At 45.2% G+C, this 27,878-nt stretch overlaps 1 protein-coding gene across 4 annotated transcripts in view; it reads right to left on the bottom strand.

Annotated features, from left to right (window-relative positions):
* The window catches only part of URB2 (URB2 ribosome biogenesis homolog), a 235,290-nt gene that overhangs the window by 15,848 nt on the left and 191,564 nt on the right, over window positions 1-27,878 (bottom strand). For 2 of the 4 annotated variants that reach the window (XM_056566891.1, XM_056566892.1), the window contains exons 8-9: window positions 13,428-13,518; window positions 364-491 (exon numbers count right to left, since the gene is read on the bottom strand). In XM_056566891.1, the coding sequence (XP_056422866.1) occupies window positions 364-491; window positions 13,428-13,518 (219 nt within the window). The remainder of the gene's footprint in view (window positions 1-363; window positions 492-13,427; window positions 13,519-27,878) is intronic. The other 2 variants (XM_056566895.1, XM_056566893.1) reach the window with 2 other exon arrangements.

Here is a 27,878-nt window from a genome sequence, read left to right as displayed (position 1 = left end):
TAACTTGATGGACTTTGAGCTTTTTACAAACTTCAAAAACACGTTACTATGAATTTAAATATACCTGACTTTTTTCTTCCCCCAGCGCCTGACGTCAGGGTAGAGTCAGGATGTTCAATTCATATTAGTCAGCGGGTCTTACCAAAATTGTATACAGATAGCTTTTGATTAGTATAGAAATAGGACACGTACATAGGTACAATTGTCACAACAGATGTCTATCATACTGCGTTAATTTAGCTCAGAACAGATTAGTCAAAGTTCATAATACACACATACAGTGACATGTATTTATGAAGAACAAAAGAGTCAGTTTTATCTGTAAAAAATAAATATCTTTATTGACAGGTGATTAAAATTTACCTTTTGTAGCTCATGTATATACTGTGAAACAAGGAAAGTAGAAAACACTGTGAATTCCTCAGTCTTCGCAGCAATGTAAGTATACATTCTTTCAACAAGCTTGGCACATTTTTGAATACAAGTGGCACCTTTAGAGAGAAAAATACTAAAAGGTGAACTAAAATGTCAAAAGCTAGTATGAAGACTATGTACATTTATGTTAAAGAAGTAGTCTAGTGCAGACTATTCCAACTCAGTTGTGCCCGGGCTGAAAAAAATAAAAATAAATAAAAACTTCTCACCCACCTTCCTGCGGTGATAGGCTGAGCCCTGTGTGACGATCCGTGCATACAGAAGACGACAGGACCGGAGGACTCATCAGCTGCTCCGGGGCACAACGGAGTTGGAATAGCCTGCACTAGACTACTCCAACTACAGATGCATAGACAAGTTTACTGTCTTGATCAGTAGTGGTCTGTGGGTTGTAGATAGGCTTGATAAAAACTGTGTTTTTACTTTAAGGTATTTAATCCTTTTACTTTCAAGAATGAAATGCAAGACTACGGCATATAGGATTTGTCTTTAGCACTGAAAGCAAAGAATCTTTATAAGAAGATATTGCGGCTCTAATTGCAAATTAACCTAATAGAGCAGGCTTAAGTGGGAGCTTTAATAAACCCATATTAATAAATCTTTGATACTTGACTTTTAAAAGAATCTGTAAACTCTAATTTGTACAGAGCTGCAGACCTGCACAGTTAAGTTATTGTAAGCTACATCTACTTTTGTTTCTTCTGACAGCCCTATAGACATCTTATCCCTTATCCAAAGGATCTCCCTGCTGCCCCCAGCGTTCGTTTAGAGAGTCAGGTGCAGTGCCGGAGGCTCGTGACATCACAGCCCCGCCCTCTCACATAGACTTGCATTAAGGGGGCATGGCCATGACGGCACGAGCGGGGCATGGCCATGGCGGCACGAGCCTCCACCCCGCATCGCCAGTCATCCACCACTGAGAGAAGTACGCGCCGTGCACCAGATGTCTGGGGTGCCACAGCAGAGATCGTGGGGGTCCCCAGGATAGGACCCCCACGAGATCAGACATCTTATCCTTTGGATAGGGAATAAGGAGATTTTTATGCTTACCGTAAAATCCTTTTCTCGGAGGATGCTTTGGGGGACACAGACCTTGGGTATATGCTGTTGCTAGAAGGCTTGACACTATGGGCCTGAGCTAATCAGTTTAGTCCCAGAGCAGTAGGCGAGGCAGAAAGGCAGAAAACCAAGAACAGTCCGAGGTAACCACAGAGCGTAAAATAACTGAACGCACCCTCGGACAGGTAACCAAACCAGGAACACCAAAAGAAAGGGCGGGAGCTGTGTCCCCAATGGATCCTCTGAGACAAGGATTTTACGTTAAGCATAAAAATCTCCTTTTCTTTATCGACTCCATTGGGGGACACAGACCTTGGGACGTACCAAAGCCGTCCCTAGGGTGGGCAAAAGAATCCAGTCACGGGGCAGGCTGGACCACCGTGGATGCAAAGGTATGAACCTGGTAGAATTTTGTAAAAGTCTGCAAGGACGACCAGGTAGCCGCCTTACAGACTTCTGAGGCAGAGGCCCTGTTATGGAGAGCCCAGGAAGCTCAGACAGAGGGCGTGGAATGAGCCGAAACTTTGAAGGGAGGGGTCTTCCCTTTACAACGGTAAGCTTCCGAAAAGGCAGACCTGATCCATGGCGAAATGGTGTCCTTTCAAGCAGGTTGTCCATAAGAAAAAAAACTGTCGGCAACTGTCCGTAAGAAGAAAAAAAAAAAGGCACACTGACGAAAGGAAGAAGTGATAGAGAGGTAGGTTCGTACAGCCTGCACCACATCCAGTTTATGGAGCAAATACTCCTTTGGATCAGATGGAGCAGGGCAAAAGGACGGGAGGATGATGTCCTTTGAGGTGGAAAGCGGAAACCACCTTTGGTAAAAAAAAAAAGATGGAACCGGACAAAAAACAACCTTGACCTGGTGGATGATCAGGAAGGGAAAGCGGCAGGAGAGAGCTGCCAGCTCTGAAACCCTCCTAATAGAGGTAATTGCGATGAGGAACACCAGCTTCCAGGAAAGGAGACGAAGAGAAACCTCCCTGAGGGGTTCAAAGGGAGCGCCCTGCAGGGCACCAAGAACCATGTTCAAATTCCAAGGGGGTGTAGGGGACCTGTAAGGAGGGGCTGCATGGGCCACTCCCTGAAGAAAAGTCCGAACATGAGAATCGGACACTAGAGGACGTTGAAAGAGAATGGAAAGGGACGAAACCTGACCTTTAAGGGAGCTGAGAGCTAACCGTTGTTCCAGCCCCGACAACAAAAAGAAAAGAAGGAAAGGAAATTATAAACGAGGATGAGGAAAAAGCAAATATATTAAACAAATTCTTCTACACTGTATTCACTGAGCAAAATGAAATGCCAGGTGAAATACAGTGTGATAAGGTAAACTCCCCAGTACAGGTCACCTGTCTAACCCAGGAAGTACAGTGCCGCCTACAAAAAAATCAAAATAGACAAATCACCAGGTCCAGATGGCATTCACCCCCGTGTTCTAAAGGAATTAAGTAATGTAATAGACAGACCTATTTTTAATATCCAGGGACTCTATAGTGACAGGGACTGTTCCCCAGGACTGGCGCATGGCAAATGTGGTGCCAATATTTAAGAAGGGGTCAAAAGATGACCCTGAGAATTATAGACCTGTTAGTTTAACCTGGGTTGTATGTAAATTGTTTGAGGGTTTCCTAAGAGATGCTATTTTGGAATATCTTGATAAAAATAAATGTATGACCCTGTATCACCATGGATTTATGAGGGATCGATCCTGTCAAACTAACCTGATCACCTTTTATGAGGAGGTGAGCTCCAGACCGGACCAGTGGCAATCGCTGGATGTCGTATATGTGGATTTTTGCAAAGCATTTGATACGGTTCCACGTAAAAGGTTGGTGCATAAAATGAGAAGGTTTGGGCTGGGGGAGAATGTGTGCAAGTGGGTAAGTAACTGGCTCAATGATAGGAAACAGAGGGTGGTTATTAATGGTACTTATTCTGATTGGGTGACTGTTATTAGTGGGGTACCACAGGGGTCCTTCTTGGGTCCTGTCCTATTTAATATATTCATTAATGACCTTGCAGAGGGGTTGAATAGTAAAGTAGCAATCTTTGCAGATGACACTAAACTCTGTAAAGCGGTAAACACTATAGAGGACAGTGCACTGTTACAAATTGATCTGGATAGGTTGGAGGTTTGGGCTGGGAAGTGGCAAATTAGGTTCAACACTGATAAATGTAAGGTAATGCACATGGGGAAGAAAAATCCGGGCTGGGATTATGTATTAAATGGGAGGACACTTGGGACGACTGACATGGAAAAGGACTTAGGAGTCTTAGTTAACAGTAAATTTAGCTGTAGTGACCAGTGTCGGGCAGCTGCTGCCAAGGCTAATAATTATGGGGTGCATCAATAGGGGCATAGATGCCCACGACAAGGAAATAATTCTACCGCTGTACAAACCACTAGTCAGACCCCACATAGAATACTGTGTACAGTACTGGGCACCAGTGTAGAAGAAAGATACAGTGGAGCTGGAGAGGGTTCAAAGACGGGCAACCAGAGTAATACGGGGAATGGGAGGACTACAGTACCCAGAAAGATTATCAGAATTAGGGTTATTTAGTTTAGAAAAAAGTAGGCTTAGGGGAGACCTAATAACTATGTATAAATATATCAGGGGACAGTACAAAGATCTCTCCCATGATCTATTTATACCCAGGACTGTATCAATAACAAGGGGGCATCCTCTACGTCTAAAGGAAAGAAGGTTCCTACACCAGAACAGACGGGGGTTCTTTACTGTAAGAGCAGTGAGACTGTGGAATTCTCTACCGGAGGAGGTGGTCATGGTGAACTCTGTAATAGAGTTCAAAAAGGGGCTGGATGCATTTTTGGAGCATAACAACATTATTGGTTATGTATACTAGATTTATAGGGACAGAAGGTTGATCCAGGGATTTATTCTGACTGCCATATTTGGAGTTGGGAAGGAATTTTTACCTCTAGCATGAGGGTTTTTTGCCTTCTTCTGGATCAACTCAACTCAATAGGGACTTATTAGAGTTATAGGTTGAACTTGATGGACTCTGGTCTTTTTTCAACCTTATGAACTATGTTACTATGTTACTATGGGGGAGAGAGAACACAAATGGAGAAAAAGACAGATTCACACCAACGAAAATAAGACCGCCAGGTACGGTGCTAAATCTTTGCGGAAGAAGGCTTGCACGCCCTGAGCATGGTGTGAATCACCTGGGGAGAGAAACTTCGGGCCCTTAGAACAGCAGTCCCAACCGCCACGTCGTCAAATGCAGAGACGGTAAATTGGGGTGGCACAGTGGACCCTGAGAGAGGAGGTCTGGACGATGCAGGAGGCCCAGCCGTACGTCATGCAGAAGTCTGATCACGTCAGCATACGATGCCCTCTGGGGCCAGTACGGAGCCACGAGAATGGCGGGAACGCCTTTTGCTTTGAGCTTCCTCAGGACCCTGGGAAGGAGAGGAAGAGGGGGGAACAGATAGGGTAGGGCAAAGCCCGACAAAGAAATCACCAGAGCATCCAAGGCTAGAGCCAGGGGGTCCCGGCACTTAATCACAAAATGAGGAACCTTCTGGTTGTGGTGGGACGCAAAGAGGTCCATGTCTGGAGCGCCCCAGAGGTTGCAGATCTCAGCAAAGACCTCCGGAGGAAGGGACCACTCGCCGGGGTCGGCTGAGGACTGGCTTCCCAGTTTACTCCCGGGATGTGAATCGCCGAGATGGCCGGAAGTTTGGATACTTCGGCCATTGCCGCTGACCTGCGAGTGTCGCCCTTGCCATTTATGTACGCCACAGCAGTGGAGTTGTCCGACTGCACACGAACAGGGCGGTCCTGAAGCAGGATTTCCCAATGGAACAGGAAGAGGTAGATTGCCCTCAGCTCCAATATGTTGATGGAGATAAGGGCTTCTCAGGGGGACCATAGACCCTTGACTGTCCGGTCCCTGAAACCCTCCCCCCCCTACAACCCGAAAGGCTGGCATCTGTCCTCCTGCCGGTGGAGGGGCAGGAAGGAGCGCCCCTGAAGAAATAGGGGGGAATGAAGCCACCGCAGACGTAACCGGCGAGATCTCCGAGGAAGAACGATCCTGCGATCGAGACACAACGGAGACCTGTCCCACTGGGATAGAATCGCCAGTTGAAGAAGTCAGAAATGAAACCATAAAATCCATAAAAACCTCGAAAACGCTCCATGGGAGGAACCGGGACAATTACTCCCTGGATGAGAATGGACTGTAGTGCACCCTGAAAAGCCTTTGCCAAAGAGGGACCGGGGTGCCCGGGAAAGAAAAAAGCGATCCCTTGGGAGGGAGGCACACGATCCGGTAACCATTGGATACCATGTCCCTGACCCAGGAGTCCTGTACATGCGCGGCCCAGATGTCCCGGAAGAGTAAAAGACGACCTCCCATCCGAGAAAAATCTGCAGATGGGGGCGTCCCTTCAGGCCGAAGTAGGTTTGCCGGTGCCCGCTTTGGCCGGAACAGTTGTCCAATTTCCTGGAGGGATGGGTCTGGAAGGAGGGAGCCTTCATGTCCCGCGAAGGTGCCTGCCTGGTCCCCTTATTAGCACCAAAGGTCCGAAAGGAGGTTGATTTGCGACAGAAAGCAGTACTGTGAGCCTTATTTTGAGGTAATAAGGAACTTTTACCCCTGGTCGCCTCTGAGATAATTTCATCTAGGCGCTTACCAAAGAGCCAGTAAAGGGAAGTTCAGTCAGACTTCTTGGAAGCGGCATACGCATCCCAGGCTTTGAGCTACATGGATCGACGGAGAGCTACTAGGTTGCCTGTGGCAAAGGCAGCACAGCGGGCCGACTGCATGGAAGCAGAACACAAAGTCTCCAGCTTTGGAAAGTTGGAGAGCTAAATCAACCAAGTCCTCCACAGGAGATCCAGAAAGGATACCCTGGCGGAGTTGGGAAGCCCAGACTGAAAGGGTTTTAGATACCCAGGCAGAAGCAAACGCAGGAAGAAGTGAAGAACCAGCTGCTTCAAAGGCAAACTTTGCCAAAGTCTCCACCTTCTTGTCCGAGGGATCCTTGAAGGAGGCTGCATCAGCCAATGGCAGAGTAGTAGCCTTTGACAGGCGGGAGACCGGTGGATCAACAATTGGAGGGGTGGTCCATCGAGCAACGAGATCCTTGGTGAAGGGATATTGCGCTTGAACCTTCTTTGTTTCCTGAAACTTCTTGTCAGGGTGCCTCTAGGCAGACTCCAGCAAGGCTTCAAATTCAGCATGATTAAGCATGAGAGCTGAAAATCTTGGGTGCCGGTCAGGCACGGTGAAAGGATACTTCTGGAGCTACGTCCGAAGTTCCTGGGTCCTCTAGGTGGAAGGTGTCCCTTATGGCCAAAACCAATGTGACCACTGTCAGTCGTATCTGTTCGGTCCTCTGAATCAGAGGCAGAATCAGAAGCCTCATCTACAAGTTCTGCAGGAGAATGGGAATGAGTGGAGGCAGCCTTGGAAGAAGAAGACTCTTACCTGGTGCGCTGATCTGGAGAGCCAGAATGGTGACCAGGGGAGCGTCCTTTAGAAGAGGGAAGCTGGAGCAGAAGGGCAACACCTGTGAGGGGAGCGCCTACGTCTGCTAGAAGACTCTGGGGATGAGTCTGCGGAAACACCCCTATGAGGATTGTGAGAGCGTTTAGCATAGGAAGAGTAAGAGCGAGTCTCTCTGGAGGGTCGATGTAAGGAGGACCTCTCCAAGGCATTCACCACGGAACGGTAGACCTGCGCCAAGTCGGAAATAGACTATGAGAGGGAGGACATCCAAACTGGGAGGCTAGCCGAGCCCACCGGGTCTGGGGGAGCATCCTGAGTAGAAATACCAGGGGGGGTCAGGGGCTGTAGTGGTGCAGGCGGAACAAGTGGGTTCAGCAGAACCAGAAATTTTTGAATTGCAGCCCTTGCAAGTATAATAGGTGACCAGGGCCCCTGTTAGCTGTCTAGAAGGAGGAACAGTTCTGGGCTCGGACATATCAATATTGAAACAGCCTCAACTAGTGTCCGTGTCCCCAGCGAGGTAGCTGCTGTGAGGAGAACTCCGGTCCGCAGCAGAGGAAGAGAGAAAGACAGGAGGGACGGACGCAGGACCAATGAGAGGAGAGGGGCTGGCCTAGCTAAAGCCGCCTCTCATTGGCCCTGAGAAACACCTCTGCACATATCGCTAATTGGCAGAGAGAAGAGAGTAGTTTGTGCGCCTGCACTTCATAGAGTGAGATTCCCGCTGGCCGTGAGTGGGCGGGGCTAATACCCGACCAGAACCTGCGGCCGAGTGTAATAAAGTGGCCAGGCTTATAATGGCGACCTTGGCTGAGAAGGGAAACTACGCCGGCAGCTGCCGACAGTAAGAAACAGAACTGTGCTCCGTGCTCAGCAAGCGATGCGGCCGGAGATAGGGGCCGGCGCTCGCTGAGAGTGCGGGAGAGCAGTCGGCAGCACTCCGCCGCCGAAATGAGTAAATGCCCGTTGCTGAAGTGCCGGTGTCTGCATAGACAGGCGCCGGGAGGGAGAAAAAAAATAAGAAGGGCACAGTCCTACACCACTGATTAAAATGTTCCAGTCCTACAACACTGACATAACAGGGTTCCCCACATCCCAGGGGATGAGGGAATTTACAAAAGAGAGAAGTGGGCTGAATGTAGGGGGTCTCCAGAGGGTTAAAAACCTAAAACCTGAAAGAAAAGGGAGAAAAATACTCACCTTTTGACAGAAGAACTAACCTAAAGAAGTCTTCTGTCAGCATTAGTCACCTGCATCATGCCGGGCTGTAACAGTGAGATGAGCAGGGAAGTAGGGGGACCCGGACCCATGAGGTACAACCCCTGGCGCTGACTGTTGGCGAGAGGGGGTTGACAGTACATCCATGATGCCTGTGCCCCCTCAATCGCAAATGGGGAAACTGTGAATGCTATGTTCCTGAGTCCCCACCTAAAAACAGGAAAAGGGGAATAAGAAACTAAAAGTCCTTAATCTGGAAAATAAAAAATGTTTGACCAGGGGCAGGAAACCAGACCAGCATCTGCCTCCTACAGACACTAAGCTAAAAATGATTAGCTCAGGCTCTGTAGGCGGGTATATCCTGCTGGGAGGGGCCGACTTTTTTGGTTACCTTAGTGTCAAGCCTCCTAGCAACAGCATCATATACCCAAGGTCTGTAAACCCCAATGGAGCCGATAGAGAAAAGATGTTTAGGGGCGGAGTACCCCTTTAAGTTATGATACTAAACATTTAGTGTACAGTTTAACAGTCTGAGTGTTCCCTTAACCTTTCCCCTCTGCTTTAAGGCTGGACAGGACAGGTGAGGCAGGGAGGAGACGTGACGCTTAACCCCTTCAGGACGGAGCCCATTTTGGCCTTAAGGACCGGAGCGTTTTTTGCACATCTGACCACTGTCACTTTAAACATTAATAACTCTGGAATGCTTTTAGTTATCATTCTGATTCCGAGATTGTTTTTTCGTGACATATTCTACTTTAACATAGTGGTAAATTTTTGTCGATACTTGCATCCTTTCTTGGTGAAAAATCCGTAAATTTGATGAAAAATATGAAAATGTTGCATTTTTCTAACTTTGAAGCTCTCTGCTTGTAAGGAAAATGGATATTACCAATACATTTTTTTGGTTCACATATACAATATGTCTACTTTATGTTTGCATCATAAAATTGACGTGTTATTACTTTTGGAAGACACCAGAGGGCTTCAACGGTCAGCAGCAATTTTCCGATTTTTCACAAAATTTTCAAACCCAGTATTTTTCAGGGACCAGTTCAGGTTTGAAGTGGATTTGAAGGGTCTTCATATTAGAAATACCCCATAAATGACCCCATTATAAAAACTACACCCCCCAAAGTATTCAAAATGACATTCAGTCAGCGTTTTAACCCTTTAGGTGTTTCACACGAATAGCAGCAAAGTGAAGGAGAAAATTCACAATCTTCATTTTTTACACTCACATGTTCTTGTAGACCCAATTTTTGAATTTTTACAAGGGGTAAACGGACAAAAATTTTACTTGTATTTGTAGCCCAATTTCTCTCGAGTAAGGACATACCTCATATGTCTATGTAAAGTGTTCGGCGGGCGCAGTAGAGGGCTCAGAAGGGAAGGAGCGACAAGGGGATTTTGGAGAGTACGTTTTTCTGAAATGGTTTTTGGGGGGCATGTTACCTTTAGGAAGCCCTTATGGTGCCAGAACAGCAAAAAAAAAAACACATGGCATACCATTTTGGAAACTAGACCCCTCTGGGAATGTAACATGGGATAAAGTGAACTTTAATACCCCACAGGTGTTTCACGACTTTTGCAAATGTAAAAAAAATAAAAAAAATTTTACCTAAAATGCTTGTTTTCCCAAAAAAAATTTATTTTTAAAAAGGGTAATAGCAGAAAATACCCCTAAAAATTTGAAGCCCAATTTCTCCCGATTCAGAAAACACCACATATGGGGGTGAAAAGTGCTCTGCTGGCGCACTACAGGTCTCGGAAGAGAAGGAGTCACATTTGGCTTTTTGAACGCAAATTTTGCTCTAGGGGCATGCCGCATTTAGGAAGCCCCTATGGTGCCAGGACAGCAAAAAAAAAAAAACACATGGCATACCATTTTGGAAACTAGACCCCTCGGGGAATGTAACAAGGGGTTAAGTGAACCTTTATACCCCACAGGTGTTTCACGACTTTTGCATATGTAAAAAAAATTTTTTTTTTTTTTTACCTAAAATGCTTGTTTTCCCAAAAATTTTACATTTTTAAAAAGGGTAAAAGCAGAAAATACCCCCCAAAATTTGTAACACAATTTCTCCCGAGTACGGCGATACCCCATATGTGACCCTAAACTGTTGCCTTGAAATACGACAGGGCTCCAAAGTGAGAACGCCATGCACATTTGAGGCCTAAATTAGGGATTGCATAGGGGTGGACATAGGGGTATTCTACGCCAGTGATTCCCAAACAGGGTGCCTCCAGCTGTTGCAAAACTCCCAGCATGCCTGGACAGTCAACAGCTGTCCGACAATACTGGGAGTTGTTTTGCAACAGCTGGAGGCTCCGTTCTGGAAACAGTGGCGTACCAGACGTTTTTCATTTTTATTGGGGAGGGGAGGGGGGCTGTGTAGGGGTATGTGTATATGTAGTGTTTTTTACTTTTTATTTAATTTTTTTGTGTTAGTGTAGTGTAGTGTTTTTAGGGTACAGTCACACGGGCAGGGGGTTCACAGTAGTTTCTCGCTGGCAATTTGAGCTGCAGCAGAAAGTTTGCGGCAGCTCAAATTTGCAGCCAGATACTTACTGTAATCCTCCGCCCATGTGAGTGTACCCTGTACGTTCACATTGGGGGGGGGTACACCCAGCTGTTGCATAACTACAACTCCCAGCATGCCCGTTGGCTGTCGGTGACTGCTGAGAGTTGTAGTTTTGCAACAACTGTAGGCACACTGGTTATGTATCACTGAGTTTGTGACCTAACTCAGTGTTTCACAACCAGTGTGCCTCCAGCTGTTGCAAAACTACAACTCCCAGCATGTACGGTGCATGGTGTACGGTGACTGCTGAGAGTTGTAGTTTGCAACAGCTGGAGGCACACCGGTCGTGAAACACTGAGTTAGGTAAAAAAAAACTCTGAGTTTCACAACCAGTGTGCCTTCAGCTGTTGCAAAGCTACAACTCTCAGCAGTCACCGACAGCCAACGGGCATGCTGGGAGTTGTAGTTATGCAACCAGCAGATGCACCACTACAACTCCCAGCATGCACTTTAGCTGTTTGTGCAAGCTGGGAGTTGTAGTTATACAACAGCTGAAGGTACACTTTTCCATAGAAAGAATGTGCCTCCAGCTGTTGCAAAACCATAAGTCCCAGCATGCCCATAAAGGAATGCTTGGAGTTGTGGTGGTCTGCCTCCTGCTGTTGCATAACTACAGCTCCCAGCATGCCCTTTTTGCATGCTGGGAGCTGTTGCTAAGCAACAGCAGGAGGCTGTCACTCACCTCCAACGATTCAGACGCTGCAGGTCAGTCCCGCCGCCGCAGCTGCTCCTGGGGCCCCGATCCCAACAGGGGCGCCGGGGATCGGGGTCCCCAGCACCCGGGGTGCACGTCCCGCACCCGCTCACGTCCTCCAGAAGAGGGGCGGAGCGGGTGCGGGAGTGACACCCGCAGCAGGCGCCCTGATTGGTCGGCCGGTAATCCGTCAGAGACGGCCCCGAACAGCCAGTAATTCCGGGTCATCGGGTCACTGGAGACCCGATTGACCCGGAATCGCCGCAGATCGCTGGACTGAATTGTCCAGCGATCTGCGGCGATCGCCGACATGGGGGGGCATAATTTCAGCAACGCATGAACGATTTCAGCAGGCATCCGGCTCCGGTCCCCAACCGGCTAGCGGTGGGGGCCGGAATTCCCACGGGCGTATGGATACGCCCTCGGTCCTTAAGGACTCGGGATGCAGGGCGTATCCATACGCCCTATGTCCTGAAGAGGTTAAGCTTCATGCAGCCTCTGACTGGTAAACTGCACAGAGGGCTGACCAAGGAAACAAAAGTATAGATTGTTTTAGAAAGGGTGGGCCAGCAGGTATATGTACTTCAGGGCAAAAAGAGGAGGATCACAGTCTGTGACCCTAGATCAGGAGTTCTCAACCGGTTGTACGTGTAACCCTAGGGGTACGCCACCGGTTGTTTGGGGGTACACCAATGCGCTGACAAATACCGGCCACGCATTGGCCAGTATTTGTCAGCGCATAGCTGAGAATGGCCGCAGCACCTCTGTGTGTATGGGACGGAGGGAGTTTTTTTTTACGTGTCCATCCATCTATCGATCCAATCTAATCGATCCAATCTAATCGATCCAATCTAAGACATTAAGATTGGGGGGAGGGCGGAGATAATGGCAAAAGGGTATCAGAGGGATGGGGGATAATTGCACAAGGGGATTAATATGGAGGGGGGAGTAATGATTAACCCTCCCCCCTCCATCTTAATCCCTTTTTGCCATTCCCTCTTTCCTCTGATCCCCTTTTGCCTTATCGGATAATAATGGCACGAGGGGATTAAAATGGAGGGGGGAATAATGGCACAAGGGGATTAATATGGAAGGGGGTGGGGGAATAATGGCACAAGGGGATATGATGGGGGGCGGGGGAGAGTTGATTATCTTCCCCCCCCCCCCCCCATATCTTAATCCCCTTGTAATACTATTCCCCCTCCATTTTAATTCCCTTGTGCCATTACTCCCCCCTCCATCTTAATCCCTTTGTGCTATTATTCCCCCTCCAGCTTAATCCCCTTGTGCTATCATTCCCCCCTCCCTCTGATTCTCTTTTGCCATATTAGATAATGGCACAAGGGGATTAAGATGGAGGGGGAATAATGAATGGCACAAGGAGATTAAGATGGAGGGGAGAATAATGGCACAAGGGTTTTAAGTATCGCATTAGTATAAAGGTAAGCACACGCCTTTTGTCCGCGGGTACCCCTCGCGAGTAAGTTCCACGCAAGGGGTATCCGCGGACATACTTTTAGCCTTCGGGGGTACAGTCGCCATAAAGGTTGAGAAACACTGCCCTAGATAGAGGGGTAATATGGTCCTATGTATCACTCTCCTCCCCCTATATCTATTTCTGCTACAGCACTGAAAAGCCTGTTTGAAAGAACATAAACAAAACAAGGACAGACATAACACCAGTAGACCGCATATTCCCAGTCTAGTTATTTGTACAATAGGTAGATAAAAAAATTTGTTAAAACATGGGAGCACAAACACAGCCATATTCCCCAAAGAAAAGTTCATATCCCAAGCCAACCAAGCATAATAATGTACACAGAAAAGTTATGAGGATAAGAGTTAACAAGTCGCCAAACAGGGTAGTTTCTTTTTGAGTCCCATATATACAGTATTTACAGTCAGCTAATGGACGAAAACTAGTCACAATTAAATAAACTTTTGACGGTTACCTTTGTCTCCTTTTTGCTGTCCTTCATGCATGACAGATGCAACCAATCTATGAAAGCAACTCAAGAATGTAGGAACCGATTTTAACATTACCTTAAAGTAAAAAAAAAAAAATTTAAAGAAAGTAAATTTTAAGAGATTATATTCAACACTATAAAACTTAATTACAATGTTTATACCACGTTTTATACTATTCATGAGGCATGGCCTCATAGGCTGCCCATAAGTGTTGGTTCACAGTGACCTGCATGTTGTCTGTGACGAGAAGAAAAAAGTGCTCCATTGATAGAAAACAAAATGTTTGTATTTGCCTAAAAATTCTCCAAACACCTGTTTTTTTCAACAGTAGAAAAATTATAAAAAGTTATATAAATTTGGTATTAAAATTTACTAATCAGCAGAGTAGTTTTTGTTCTATTTGATGCCAAAATGTGCATACACCATTAAAACGGTTCTATGAAATAAGTTTGTCTGCCAAACTAAAAAATTTATAAAATTTAAATAAGTTATTCAGTATTGACAGTATTTGGAAAAAAAAAAAAAAAAAAGACAGAGACCAGGAAGTGTCCTCAGGACGTTCCAACTTGCCTGTGTCTTCTCTGTAACTGGCTATGGGAGGCCCCCGTGGCAAAAATAAGAAGTCCAAGATGGTGGCTGGAGCTGCTAGGCAATCCTCTGATGACGACAATTCCTCTGAAGATGGCCGGTCTCAGTCCTGCGGTACATCACAGCGAGATATATGTACTTGGACCCCACTCTTCATCCAAGGTGGCGGTGCATAAAGCTAAGACACTCAGTCAATTCTCCATGCCTCTGGAGCGGTCTGGACCGGAGTCGCCTCAGCCGTCCTAGTCTTTTTGAGGGCTCCCAAAGTTCGATGCACCTCCATTCTCCTGAACATTGACAATATAATGCTCTCACTACGGACCAGAAGTTTATGGAGGTCTTGGTGGCTATTACCACCTGTCCTCCATGATTACCTCTAAAGTTGATAAACCGCGACAGAGGCAAAAGTTCAGAGAGCGTACAGTGGAAGTGGAGCGCAGAGTTTCTACAGTATAGGACACCCTACAGCCCATTCCTCAACAAATTGTGACTCTGCAGAGGCAGGTCAAAGGTGTGACAGAGAGGGTTGACAATCTTGAAAGTCACCTCAGAAGTAATATCTGCCTCATGGGCCTTCCGGAGAAAGCGGAGGGTGCTGATGCAGGGGCACTCCTCGAATCTTGGCTCAAGAAAATCCTGCCTGTGGCTGCCTTACTTCTTACTTCACTATAGAAAGTGCACACAGAGTCCCGGCTTGACCTCCTTCCCCCGATGGTATGCCTCGCCCCTTCTTGGCTAAGTTGCTTCACTTTAAAGACAGAGACGCTATCTTGAGAGCTGTACGGATCAAGGGGGAGGTTCTCTTCAACAATAGCAAGGTGTCTTTCTATCCGGATTTCTCAGTGGAGCTCCGCAAGCAGAAGTCTCCGTTCACTGAAGTTCATTCAAGGCTCCAATCCAAGGGATATTCCATGCTGTACCCGGGAAGCCTGAGGGAGGTGGAGGGCACCTCCACAACATTTTTCACTTCTCCTGTTGATGCCCTGCAGTGGGTTGATGTGGTCCCTCCTGCTTCCCTGCAGGACTGACCTGGGTGGATGATGGATGCCCTTCCACTTGTAAGTTGTGCTAGGGAGATAAGTTTTCTCTTGGTTTAGGTCTCCTTAGGATCAAGACTACTTTTTAAGGACCCCGAGCTGGGTATTTTGGTTAGTAAGTTTGGCCTAAGTTTCCTTTGAGCTGGGGTGTCAGGAGGCGGTGGATAAGTTGGTTTTAGAGAGTGTACTTAGTCTAGCATCTCTCTGATGCCCCGTTGTAGTTAGGGTTCAGGGTATAGGTCTGCCATTTGTTCCCTTTGGTGTTAGAGTGTTTTTGGGAATGTTATTTGTGTGTGGAATGTGTGCGCCCTGTCTGTCTCTGTGCTTAAGGTTTGGCTGTTGACTGTGCTCCAGAGCTCCTTCCCCCCCTGGTTGGTGTGCTCCCTCCTGTGGTGCTTGGGTTTATGGGGACCATTATGGGGAAGTTGAAAATAGTTCGATTGTCCCATGCTTGAACTCCAAATTTATGCTTGAACTCCAAATTTAAGTGGGCCCTATGCCTAGACTTTGAGAAAGGTACTCCCCTCATTTCATCTGTCTACAAGAAACCCATATTACTGGCCAGAAGGTGTTGGCTCTGAAGTGATCGTGGGTTGCGAGGGGCTATTATATTTCATATTGGTCTTTTTCTATGGAAGTTTCCGTATTGGTTTCTAAATCGCTTCCTCTAGTGGTGTCCCAGGCTGTCTGTGAAGAAGCAAACAATCCCCTTGGGGGAATCCCCTTACGGGGGGAAAAAAACCTTTCCTAAAGATCCACATCAAACAAAATTTTATTAGTACTCAAATATAGGACCATGCCCAAACAACGAATACAACATTTTTTAAATAATCAGATGCACTGGTGTAATAATCTTAATGCCCACTAGGTACTATTGTTTAACTCCTATACAGGGTCACTCAGTAAAGAAACCACTTATGTTCATGTTAATTATTTTATTTAGGAGAAAAGCCAAGTCCGGTTTACTAGTTGTCATAAGTTGTCATAAAACTTATAAGCCTGCCCTGATGTTTCGCTAGCTTTATCAAAGGGACATCAGGCTACTGAGCTGTCGGTGTTCTGGGGATCCTATTATAAGCTCTTATCACTATGTCAAATCCGGTATATGGGCTTCAGCCAATTCACTGATGTGAATCAGTCAGTAGTTGGCAGCAATTATCCGTGATGTCTGGCGCATCCTGTAAGATGCGCTTCTGAAAACCACTGAGCAAGGGTCCCGTTCCGCACATGCTCAAGCAACACAGATGGAGGAGGACCAGACGGGGGAAGCGTGAAAACAAATGTGGGGCCCATGGATGTTGTGGGACTGCAGTCAGAACAGGGACATGGTGCTGGCTGCATAGGCCACATTGATAGTGAAGGATCTAAAAAAGAATTGCATATAATACATTTTTTAACGCATGTGCTTACAGAGACTGGGAAATCGGTACTGAAACAAGGATTATCTTTCTCCCCTATGCGTATGGTGGTCGATTTTGAATTGACCAAGGACTTTTGCAGGAAACTGACCCTGAAGCTGCTTTACTCTCAACCCTTGCTTCTAAATGAGGTGGGAATGGATGACCAACATGTACCACGTGACCTGGTGGAGTTGCTGAATGAAAGGGAGGTGGGTAGTCGAGAAGAATGCCGTCCTTGCTATATTCCCTCAAAAGCTGAACCGTCATTATCACTGTTTCCAACCATTCAGGTATTTTTCAATACTGTGAAGGAGCGTATTCATCAGCTACCGAAAAATCTTTTTGCAGGCCAAAATCTCCCGAGGGAAGAGAGACGGGCCGTGAGAAACCTGCAGAATAGTGATGCATTTCTAATTAAGGAGGTAGACAAGGGGGGGAATGTTGTCCTTTGGCCCATGGACAAATACTCAGCTGCAAGTTTGCTTCCTTCATGTATCAATCAATATTACCAGAGGTTGCCTGTAGACCCCACAACTATATTCCAACGGAAATTATCACATCTATTGGATGGAGCTAAGGAAGCAGGCACGATTTCCAAAAAGGAACTTTATACAGGTGAGGGACCCTCACATTGCATCCTTCTACATGCTCCCCAAGGTGCATAAGAGGCTTATGGAACGCCGGGATGCCCGATTATTACGGGAATAGGCAGCCTCTGTGAAAAAGCCTGTAAATTTGTAGATTTCTTTTTACAACCATTGATGAAGGGTTTGCCATCTCATATCAGGGATTCTAGCCATCTGATTGAGGCCATCCAAGATATCTCCATCCCAGAGGAGTCACTCCTTGTCACCTGTGATGTTTAGGCTTTGTACTAAAATATATAGCTCACGAGCATGGCATTATGGCGGTAACTCACTTTTTGGAGAAACGAGGAGATGGAGAAAGGGATTTGGATTTATTTATTTTGCAGCATTTGGATTTTGTTTTTAGATACAACTATTTTGTTTTTGATAACCGGTTTTATTGGCAGATTTCTGGTACCACGATGGGTGCGCATTGTGCCTCCTTGTTCACCAACTTTTTTTGGTTTGGTGGGAGTGGGTGCACGTGTACACATCACGGTATTTCAGACAGGTATTACATTGGTTTAGGTTCATAAATGATTTTGTCTTTGTTTGGCAGGGTTCGAGGGAGGAGTGTCTTGAATTTATCTCCTCCCTCAACCAAAATGATTTGAACATATTTTTTGACTTTCAATCTCTCCAGACACTGCAGAATTTCTGGACCTCCACATTATCAAGAATAACGATCGACAGATGACAAAATTGTACATAAAAAAAGACTGCTACAAATAGTCTCTTGCACTATACCTCCTTTCATCCTGAACACACCAGACGAGGGATTCCAGTAGGTAAATTTTTAAGGGTGAAGCATAACTGCACTGAAGAAACTGATTTTAACCCCTTAAGGACCCAGGGTTTTTCTGTTTCTGCACTTTCGTTTTTTCCTCCTTACCTTTAAAAAATCAAATTCTTTCAATTTTGCACCTAAAAATCCATATGAATGCTTATTTTTTGCGCCACCAATTCTACTTTGTAACGAGTAATTTTACCCAAAAATCTACGGAGAAACGGAAAAAAATAATAAATGTGCAACAAAATTGAAGAAAAAACGCCAATTTGTAAATTTTGGGGGACTTCCGTTTCTACGCAGTACCTTTTTCAGTAAATATGACATCTTTATTCTGTAGGTCCAAACGATTAAAATGATACCCTACTTCTATAGGTTTGATTTTGTCATACTTCTGGAAAAAATCAACTACATGCAGGAAAATCTTCTGACCCCTACCACTTTAAAATTTTTCTGCGTATTTAGCGGTACCATTTTTGTATTGACCGTACTTTTTGATCGCTTTTTATTTTTTCATTATATAAAAAGTGACCAAAAATACACTATTTTGGACTTTAGAATATTTTTACGCGTATGCCATTGACCGTGCGGTTTAATTAACAATATATTTTTATAATTCGGACATTTCCGCACGCGGCGATACCACATGTTTATTTTTACACAGTTTTTTTTCTTTTTTAAATGGGAAAAGGGGGGTGATTCAAACTTATTATGGGAGGGGTTAAATGATCTTTATTAACTTTTTTTTCACTTTTTTTGCAATGTTATGGCCCCCATAGGCGGCTATAACACTGCACACACTGATCTTTTACATTGATCATTGTTATCCCATAGGATAACATTGGTCAATGATTCTGCCGCTTGACTGCTCATGCGTGGATCTCAAGCACTGAGCAGTCATTCGGCGATCGGAAATGCAGGAGGAAGGTAGGGACTCACCTTGCGACCTCCAGCTGTTCGGGATGCCGCGATTTCACCGCAGAAGTCCCGAACAGCCAACTGAGCTAGCCGGGAGTAGTTTACTTTCACTTTAAACGCGGTGATCAACTTTGAATGCTGCGCCTTAAGGGTTAATAGCGCATAGCACCGCGATCAGTGCCGCTCGCCGTTAGCCACGAGTCCCGGCTGTTGTTAGAGGCCAGGCCCGACACGCTATGAGCAGAAAGGGAGCAGACTCAAGGGTCCTTAAGAGGTTAAAAAGGAGGCATTGGATCTTACTAGGTTTTGAGAACGGGGTTACATTAGCAGATCAATTTCAAAAGCATACAAAAGAGCCCAAAAGGGTTCAGAGTGCCAGGCATTGCGCCGATCAAACGAGAAAGAAAAAGAGGGATGACGCCCTAAGATTTGTGACCACGTACAATAACCAGTGGAAAGGACTGAGGACAATCCTCCAGCAAAATAAGAATATTCTTCGGTCAGATGACAGGATTCGTGGCGCTGCATAAGCCACTTACATCTGTTGCATGCCATTTCTTGAAACCTCATGCAGGAAAATTGGATGGCTTAAAAGTAGTAGGGCTTGAGAGGATAATGACAAACATTAGGGGTTGACCTATCACCAAAAGATTACTCCAAGCCGAGTCAAAGTGGATCTACAACCTAGTGCTTGGCGGTATGGCCTATAAAAAAAATAAAATAAAAAAAAAAAAGGTATCCGGTTCATACCGGTATACCACCCAGCACTACTACAACCTACGTAAGGAGGCACTCTGGGGCCTAAATGAGGAGCTTTTGTTCACCGGGTTCCTGTGGTGAGTGTATGTTTTATTACATTATAGGTATCTCCATGTAGTATGGGTCTTATGGGTGAATATATTTTGCCACACATAGATATCTCCATGTAGTACGGGTACTTCAATATTGGTGTTAAAATTGTAGACCCACTGAGGCAATGTGGGACAGGGTTCTATAGGGGGCAGTACAATGGAGTGTTGTGAGCACAAGGGGATAGTCACTTTCTCGAATATACACATAATATACACAGTTATTTGTAACATATAGTTCGCTGCACACATGGTTTTCTGTACACATAGTGATCGTTCACACAATTATATAACGAACACACATATGGGGGATAGTTTGTTAGTGTTAGGGGGACACACATAATGGGGTCTCCCAATTATTTATAGTTACATCACCCTATACATAATATAGTTGGTACACATGTCTTTTTGGTCTTACATATATCACGGTAGTAGCTGTGGTTCGGTGTAGTGTGGGTATGCAGTGTACACAGACATGAATCTTGGTCCACGTTTCCCAGTGAGGGTATGTTAAGCGTATATTTGGGAGATATGTTTTACATCTTCTCTAACCAATTTGGCTCTAGATTCTTTGAAGCTGTACATATGAGGGATTAGGTCATTGGTTATGGTCTGTACTTGAGAAATGAGTGGAGTTAACAACGCCCTATGTGTAACATATAAAAGGAGAGAGGTGACAAGTACCACCATATAATTGGCCTAAGGAGGAGCCCTATAAGCCCTGTATATTTGATCCTGATTATTTCTTTGATGAATGCTTTGTCCCGCCTACCGAGGAATGGAGATGCATGGGTCCCTCTTATATGGATATATTGAGGGTACTTAGCTTGGTGATAATTGGATTATGCACTAAGGACAAGTGAGGAACTTGCCGTGCATGAGTCGTTGTCATGGACCACAATACTTGGAGAACAATACCTGTGGAAATTGGAACTCTGATTTAAAAGCTGCTGTCTCTGGACTGTTTTCATACAGAAATTATTATTTCTTGAGTATATATATGTATGTATGTATATATATATATATATATATATATATATATATATATATATAGGATCTTGTTAAAATGTACTGAAGGATGGGTTATTTTATTCCCATACTTTCTAGGAGACACTCTTTTGGATGCACATCCTCTTGGAGCACTATATATGGTATAAATATGGATATAATCAGATAAGTTTAGTGAAAATTAAATAAAATGTGAATGTGTGGTATAGCAACACACAAAAATATGATTTTGAGCACAATGGGGGAGATTTATCAAAACATGTCCAGAGGTAAAGTTTCTGAGTTGCCCATAGCAACTAATCAGAGCGCTTCTTTCATTTTTGAAAATACCTATGAAAAATGAAAGAAGTGATCTGATTGGTTGCTATGGGCAACTCAGCAACTTTTCGTCTGGACAGGTTTCGATAAATCTCCCCCAATGTGTATAAAAAATATGAGAGACTAGGTATCATGATATTGAGAATATTGATAATACTGTATGGTATATGATGCTTGATATTAGATATACAAAAGGCTATTCTATATGTGGAATATATGGTAGGTATATAAGTTACATATTTTGTCTTTTTGCTAAAATATAAAGGATATATGCCAACTATATGTGGGGTAAACAAGGTTGTTCTATTGATGTGTGAGGTATGGTCTCTTTTATAGGATTAGTAGGAGTGAGTTAAGTATTGATGAAGATAATTATAACGTATTGCCTTGAGGTATAAAGGTATGAGTTTTGTGCACATATGGGCTATGAACTTGGTATTGAGGATGTAACTTAAGACATAGGCGCACTTGGAGACATATGCGCAGGCCCTGGTATTAGAAAGCGCATCATAGCGCATGAGATATGAGAGCCCATGCGCTGATGAATGGTGATGGGTTCAGAGGCGTAGTATGTGTGGGATGATAAGAGCGCATGCGTGCGGATGCAGAGACAGAAAGGAAGTGAATCTGCGTATACCCGGAAGTACAGGCAGGCACCCGTATGGCTGGCTCCACGGACCACCAGGTACCTCCTCCTGATGCTCATCAATTTAATTGAATTGTGTGTAAATAAGACAGGAACTGTGAAACATGGCACAATGCCCCCGAGGAAGTTACAGACTGGCAACGGAATGCGTGGGGTCTAGAAGGGGGGCACCCGTGAGGCTATTTTCAATCTGTTGCCCATAGCCTGCTTCCCCAGTGTTATGGTTATTAGCTGGATACAGGTTGTATCATTAAGGTGTTTTTTGCCTACAGGTATATTATTTATACATAGTCATTCTGTATCTGGGGAAAGTGCTTTCATTAATGTGCATTGCCTTTGTAACTGTTGGGCTATATGTATTAGGCTATTGGGACTGTTGTAATATTTATGCTCCGACTAAGCTGGTGCACGGTGAGTGCCCCCCCCCCCCCTCTTTTAGGGAGGGTTCACCCCTGTTGTGTAGTGGCCATTTGGTCTTTTAGAAGTTTATAAATGTTTTTGCCTGTTATTTTATTGAAGTTTCCACATAAATACGTTTTTTCATGGATAATGGGTGTGCACTTAATGGTATATCATCTTTCTTGAGTTTTACTATTTCTTTACTTAACATGGATATTTAACTCCTGGCCAAGATTTTGTTGAATAGGCTCAATGGGGTAATTACATCTGTCATTCATCCTGATAAGAGTGGGTTCATGCTGAGTAAGGCCACCAAGCAAGGCCATCTTTGAAGGCGCCAGCTGAATATTGCTGTGGTTAGAGACGATGTCTCTCCCAGGTTTGTTGCTAACCTTGATGTTTGCAAGGCTTTTAATTCAGTGGAGTGACAGTATCTCTTAAGCCTTCTGTTCTTAGGCTTACGTCCCAGCTTAGCTCATGAATTCAGCTTCTATACGACAGGTCAAGGGATCAGATTCACACGAATCTGGATGTCTCTGGCACATTTCCCCTGGGACAGGCAACGCGTCAGGGATGCCCATTGTCCCCTCTTTTGTTAGCCCTGGCGGTCGAGCTTCTGACATCAGCTGTCAGAGTTTCTACGTCTAAGTAGGGGTTCCCTGGTGGAAAAAGTCTCCATGTATGTTCACGATACCCTAGTATATTTAGCAGATGTTGAGGGCTCCCTGTGCAGCTTGTTTGACTTCCTTGATAAATTTAGCTCCTTCTTGGGCCTGCGGGTCCACTGGGCGGGGAGGGTAAACATCTTTAAAATGAATCCTCCTTAAACTCTTACCTTTTTCATCTCTCCCCCACCATTCCACCAAAGCAATTCTTTAAACTCAATGGAATTCTGAGATCCTAGGTAAACCTCCAGTTAGACCATCATGCTTCTTTTGTGCCAGTAGAAGAGCCTAGCAGCTCCTAACATGCATAATTTCTGTCTGGCATCTCAGCTGGTGTATGCAGCCTGGGGAATTGACCTGGACCTTTCTCATGTAGCCACGGCCTTGGCCCTCATACAAAAGCCTCACAAATACACTGTACAGATTTTCTCCTTCCTCTTCCTTCTTAAGTCCTATTCAAACAGTGGCTGCAGTTTGGTCTTTGGTGTCTACATGCTTCTCACAACCTGCTGTCCCTCCCGGGAACTCCCCAGTTGGCGAATTTACCTCACCTTCAGGAGTTGGAGGCAGCTGGCTTTTGGTGTACCCATGGGGTCAGGTTAGTCCTTCAAGTACTTGGGGATGATCAATCGTTCCTATCCTTTTCAGAGATTCAGGCCAGTTTTAATATCCCTTGGAGTGCCTTCTTTAGGTATCCTCAGTTGCAACATGTGGTGCAGGCACAATTTAGCTCCATTACAGGTTACTCCAGCATTCTCCGATGTGGAGTTGCTCCTGGGCACTACGGGCCTCTCTAAGCCTCTCACACAAGCCTACACTCTGCTCCAATCTATGGGACCTATCCCATTTGCTGCTGCTTTTTTAAAGTGGGTTGAAGATGTGCCTACACTGTCTGATGAGCAATGGAAAGGAGTGGAGCAGACTTACTATTCCATGGCGGTTAGCACTAGGGACTTGCTGACCCAATCTCGTTTTATTCTGCATTTATACTATATCCCTGAGAAACGAAAACGGATTGGGGTATCCAGATCAGAGCTTTGTTTCCGGTGTAAGGGGGAGAAAGGGGCGTTTGTTCACGCTGGGTGGAGTTGCCCGTGTGTGGCCCCATTTTGGAGGAAGGTGATGCAGTTTGACAAACCACTTAGATTTTTTTCTGGTTCCCGAGGTGTGCTTGTTGGGTCTTATTATCGGAGTGGAATCAAGTTCTCACTGACTTATTCCGATTCGATTACAGTTAACTTGCGCACGTAAGGTGGTCATGATGGCCTGGAAAGACACTACTACTGTGATAGAAGGGGGGGGGGGGTGACTACAGGGAATGTATGGTGTATGAATGTGTGTGTAATTGTTGTGGGGACAGTTTTCTTCTAGGGTTTGCTGAGTACATGCCTGTGTATTTACCCTTTGCCACATCTGATATTTGAGGTATGAAAATATGTTGTATTTACTGACATGCTGGTTGGTGGCTACTCTACTGTGTCATGTGCTCCTGGGAATTTCCCTGCCTGGGACAGTGCTGCTGTGACTGCCCGGATTTTTGTTTTTATTTGAATTCTTTAAATTTAGCAAAAATACTTAAAAAAAATAAATTAATGTAAAGGAGCGGGTAGTCCTGGAACAAACAGAATATCCTTCTCCTGTACGAATATACTCTGGTATACTCTATGCTATAGGCCTTCCCATGGAAATGGTGTAGTGCGCCACAAATACAGTTGGCGGTTGCTACTAACAAATTTTGTTGGGCCTCTTAAGAACATAAAAAAAAAAAAAAAAAAGAAAAAAAATTTTTTTTTAATTAAGAATCTTTAATTCCCTTTTTTCCTTTAATCCTATTTTGTCCCATATTTCAATTAATGTAAAACCGGGAAATATATAAAGAGGCTGGAGGAAAAAGGCAGTTTTTTTTAACTTATTTGCAGAAGGACAAAAAAGCCTTCTCAGCCCAAAGATGGAACAGATAATCATCAGGAAAAAATGTAAGCCCTTTAATTTCAACAAGATTTCTACAAGACTATGTGATGACACTACACCACAGGCTTATTAGTCTTTCAGGGGCTATCCTTAACCTGTTCAGGACCCAGGGTGTACGGGTACGTCCTGTCACCCTGGTACTAAAGGACCTAGGACGTACCTGTACGCCCGTGGGACTTTTGGTCCCCGCAGCGCGCCGGGCGGGGACCGGACCGGGGTGACTGCTGATATCGTTCAGCAGCCATCCGCACAAATGCCCAGGGGGGTGTCGGCGATCGGCGCAAATCGCAAGAGAATTCACACTTGCGATTTGTGCCTATTTCTGGTCATACAGGTCTATGGTGACCTGGAAAATAAGGGGGATCGCGGTTGTCAAAGACACCTACGATCCCCCTGAAGGGATAGGAGTGAGGTGGCAGGGGTGCCACCCCTCCTATTGGTCGTCAAAAGCGACGAATAATAGCAGATCGGGGGCGGGTTAACTTTCGCTTTCCCCCGTCCTGCCCACCCACAATAGGTGGGGCAGAATGGGAAATCCGAAGGGGACCGGGCGCCAAAGTCCACTTAACCATCGGTGGAGGCTGCGGGACGCGATTGGCTGCGGTGATCGGCGCAGGCGGCATGTTGTGCAGCTGGCTCCCTGGATCCTATGGAAGCCGGTGAGTTGCCTAGCAACATCTGGAGAGCTACAGTTTGAGACCACTATACAGTGGTCTCTACACTGTAGCCCACCAGATGTTGCAAAACTACAACTCCCAGCATGCCCAGACAGCTGTTTCAGCATGCTGGGATTTGCAGTTTTGCAACAGCTGGAGGTCTACTGTTTAGAGACCACTGCACAGTGATGTCTATACTGATCTTGCAAAACTACAACTCCTAGCATGCCCACACAGCTGTTTGCTGTCTGGGCATGCTGGGATTTTTAGTTCTGCAACATCTGGAGGTCCACAGTTTGGAGATCACTGTGTAGTGGTCTGCTGTAGCCCTCCAGATGTTACAAAACTGCAGATCCCAGCATGCCCAAAGAGCTGTCTCGGCATGCTGGGAGTTGTATTTGCGTACCTCCAGCTGTTGCATAACTACATCTCCCAGCATCAGTAAATGCTTGGAGGTGTAGTTTTGCAACAGCTATAGGCACACTGGTTGGAAAATACTGAGTTCGGTAACAGAACCTAACTGAAGGTTTTCCAACCAGTGTGCCTCCAGCTGTTGCAAAAGTACAACTCCCAGCATGCGGTCTGTCAGTACATGCTGGGAGTTGTAGTTTTGAAACAGCTGGAGGTTTGTCCCCCCATGTGAATGTACAGGGTACATTCTCACAGGCAGGTTTACAGTAAATTTCCTGCTTCAAGTATGAGCTGTGGCATATTTTTCGCCGCAGCGCAAATTTATGGCAGGAAGCTCACTGTAAACCTCTGCCAGTGCGAATGTAACCTAAAAACACTGCACTACACTGACCCATAATAAAGGGTAAAACACTAAATATACACCCCTTACACTGCCCCCCCCTCCCAATAAAAATGAAAATATTGTACGTCAGTGTTTACAAAATGGACCCTCCAGCTGTTGCAAAATAACTCCCAGCATTTCCGGACAGCCACTGACTGTCCAGGCATACTGGGAGTTTAGAACAGCTGAAGGCACCCTGTTTGGAAATCACTGGTGTAGAATACCCCTATGTCCACCCCTGTGCAATCCCTAATTTAGTACTCAAATGCACATGGCGGTCTCTCACTTCGGAGCCCTGTCGTATTTCCAGGAAACAGTTTAGGGCCACATATGGGGTATTTCCGTACTTGGGAGAAATTGCACTACAAATTTTGGGAGGCTTTCTCCTTTTGAAAAGGAAAAGTTGGGGGCTACACCAGCCTGTTAGTGTAAAAAATTTTTTTTTACACTAACATGAAGGTATAAAAAGTATGTGTTCTGGCTTCTTCTCAAGAACTAGATATACTAGAAATCAATAAATTAAATAACTAAAAAACAATAATAAAAAATATATATATGGATGTGGTTGTGGTGTGGACGGTGGGAATGTAGATGAGTGGGAATAGAAGATGAAGGTAGTTTCTAATGTTATGCATGTGGTTACAGATGTGGTATAAGTCTGTTAATGTGGTGAAATGGAGTGCAACTATGTATATGGATACTTGATAATGTAATGTATATGTCTGTGTCTCTAAAAAACAAAACAAAAAAAAAAAACAGTGTCTATGTCCAAGATATAACGATATTTTATTAAACTAAATACAATGTAAAAAAGGTAACAATTAATAAAAGTGCAGGATCCTTGCACTTCCCATATACTTTAAAATTATCGATTTAACACATAGTATCACAGACAGCAACGTTAAACAGTTAATAATAAATTAGTAATAAATTGTGGAGCATTTGAGGTGGATGCGGGCGCCTGCAGTGCACTTGCAAGCCCTAAAATACAGGCCCACTGTCCGAGTAAATGTTACTCTACTAATAGGAAAGTCATTAGGAAAAAGGTGTTGGAAAAGGTAAGTCCTCCAAATGAATCTTAATCTTAGACACGGCAGGTGGTAACAGCAATTGTTCCGTTGTTTCTCTGTGACCGTGAAAAAACCAAATAGCGCGGCGGCTCTAATTGATCGGCACAGAGGCCGTTGAAAGCAAATGATGAGCAGATGAGGAGTATGGTGATTTTTTTTAATCAAAAATCACTGACAGCACTATATTACCAACTCCTATCTGCTACCTGCTACACCATAATAGACCAAGCACTTCCATTACACGCACCGCTGGTCACAGCACACAGAGCGATCCGTGAATACCAAGAAGCGTGCGCTCAGAACACTACCGGGACCAAGACCCATCACGATACACCGCTTACCTGACTCCTGAAGACATCGTGACTCATTCGAAGAGGGAAAGTCTGCTTGCCGGCAGTTCACAAGATTATCCCGGACATCGCTGCCACCACTGTCACGGCCAGAAGGTGAGAAGGACTGCCACATCCACGGGTAAGCGGTACAGTGTACCGAACCGGTTATCTGGCGTCCGCCGTGCCTTGTTTCTATTATCATCTCACGGCCGCAGTGCCGCCCATCATCTGCTCATCATTTGCTTTCAACGGCCTCTGTGCCGACCAATTAGAGCCGCTGCGCTATTTGGTTTTTTCACGGTCACAGAGAAACAACGGAACAATTGCTGTGACCACCTGCCGTGTCTATAAGATTAAGATCATTTGGAGGACT

Source organism: Hyla sarda, chromosome 3 (genome assembly GCF_029499605.1).
Source record: "Hyla sarda isolate aHylSar1 chromosome 3, aHylSar1.hap1, whole genome shotgun sequence".
Lineage (NCBI taxonomy): Eukaryota > Metazoa > Chordata > Amphibia > Anura > Hylidae > Hyla > Hyla sarda.
This window is presented reverse-complemented; position numbering and strand designations above follow the sequence as displayed.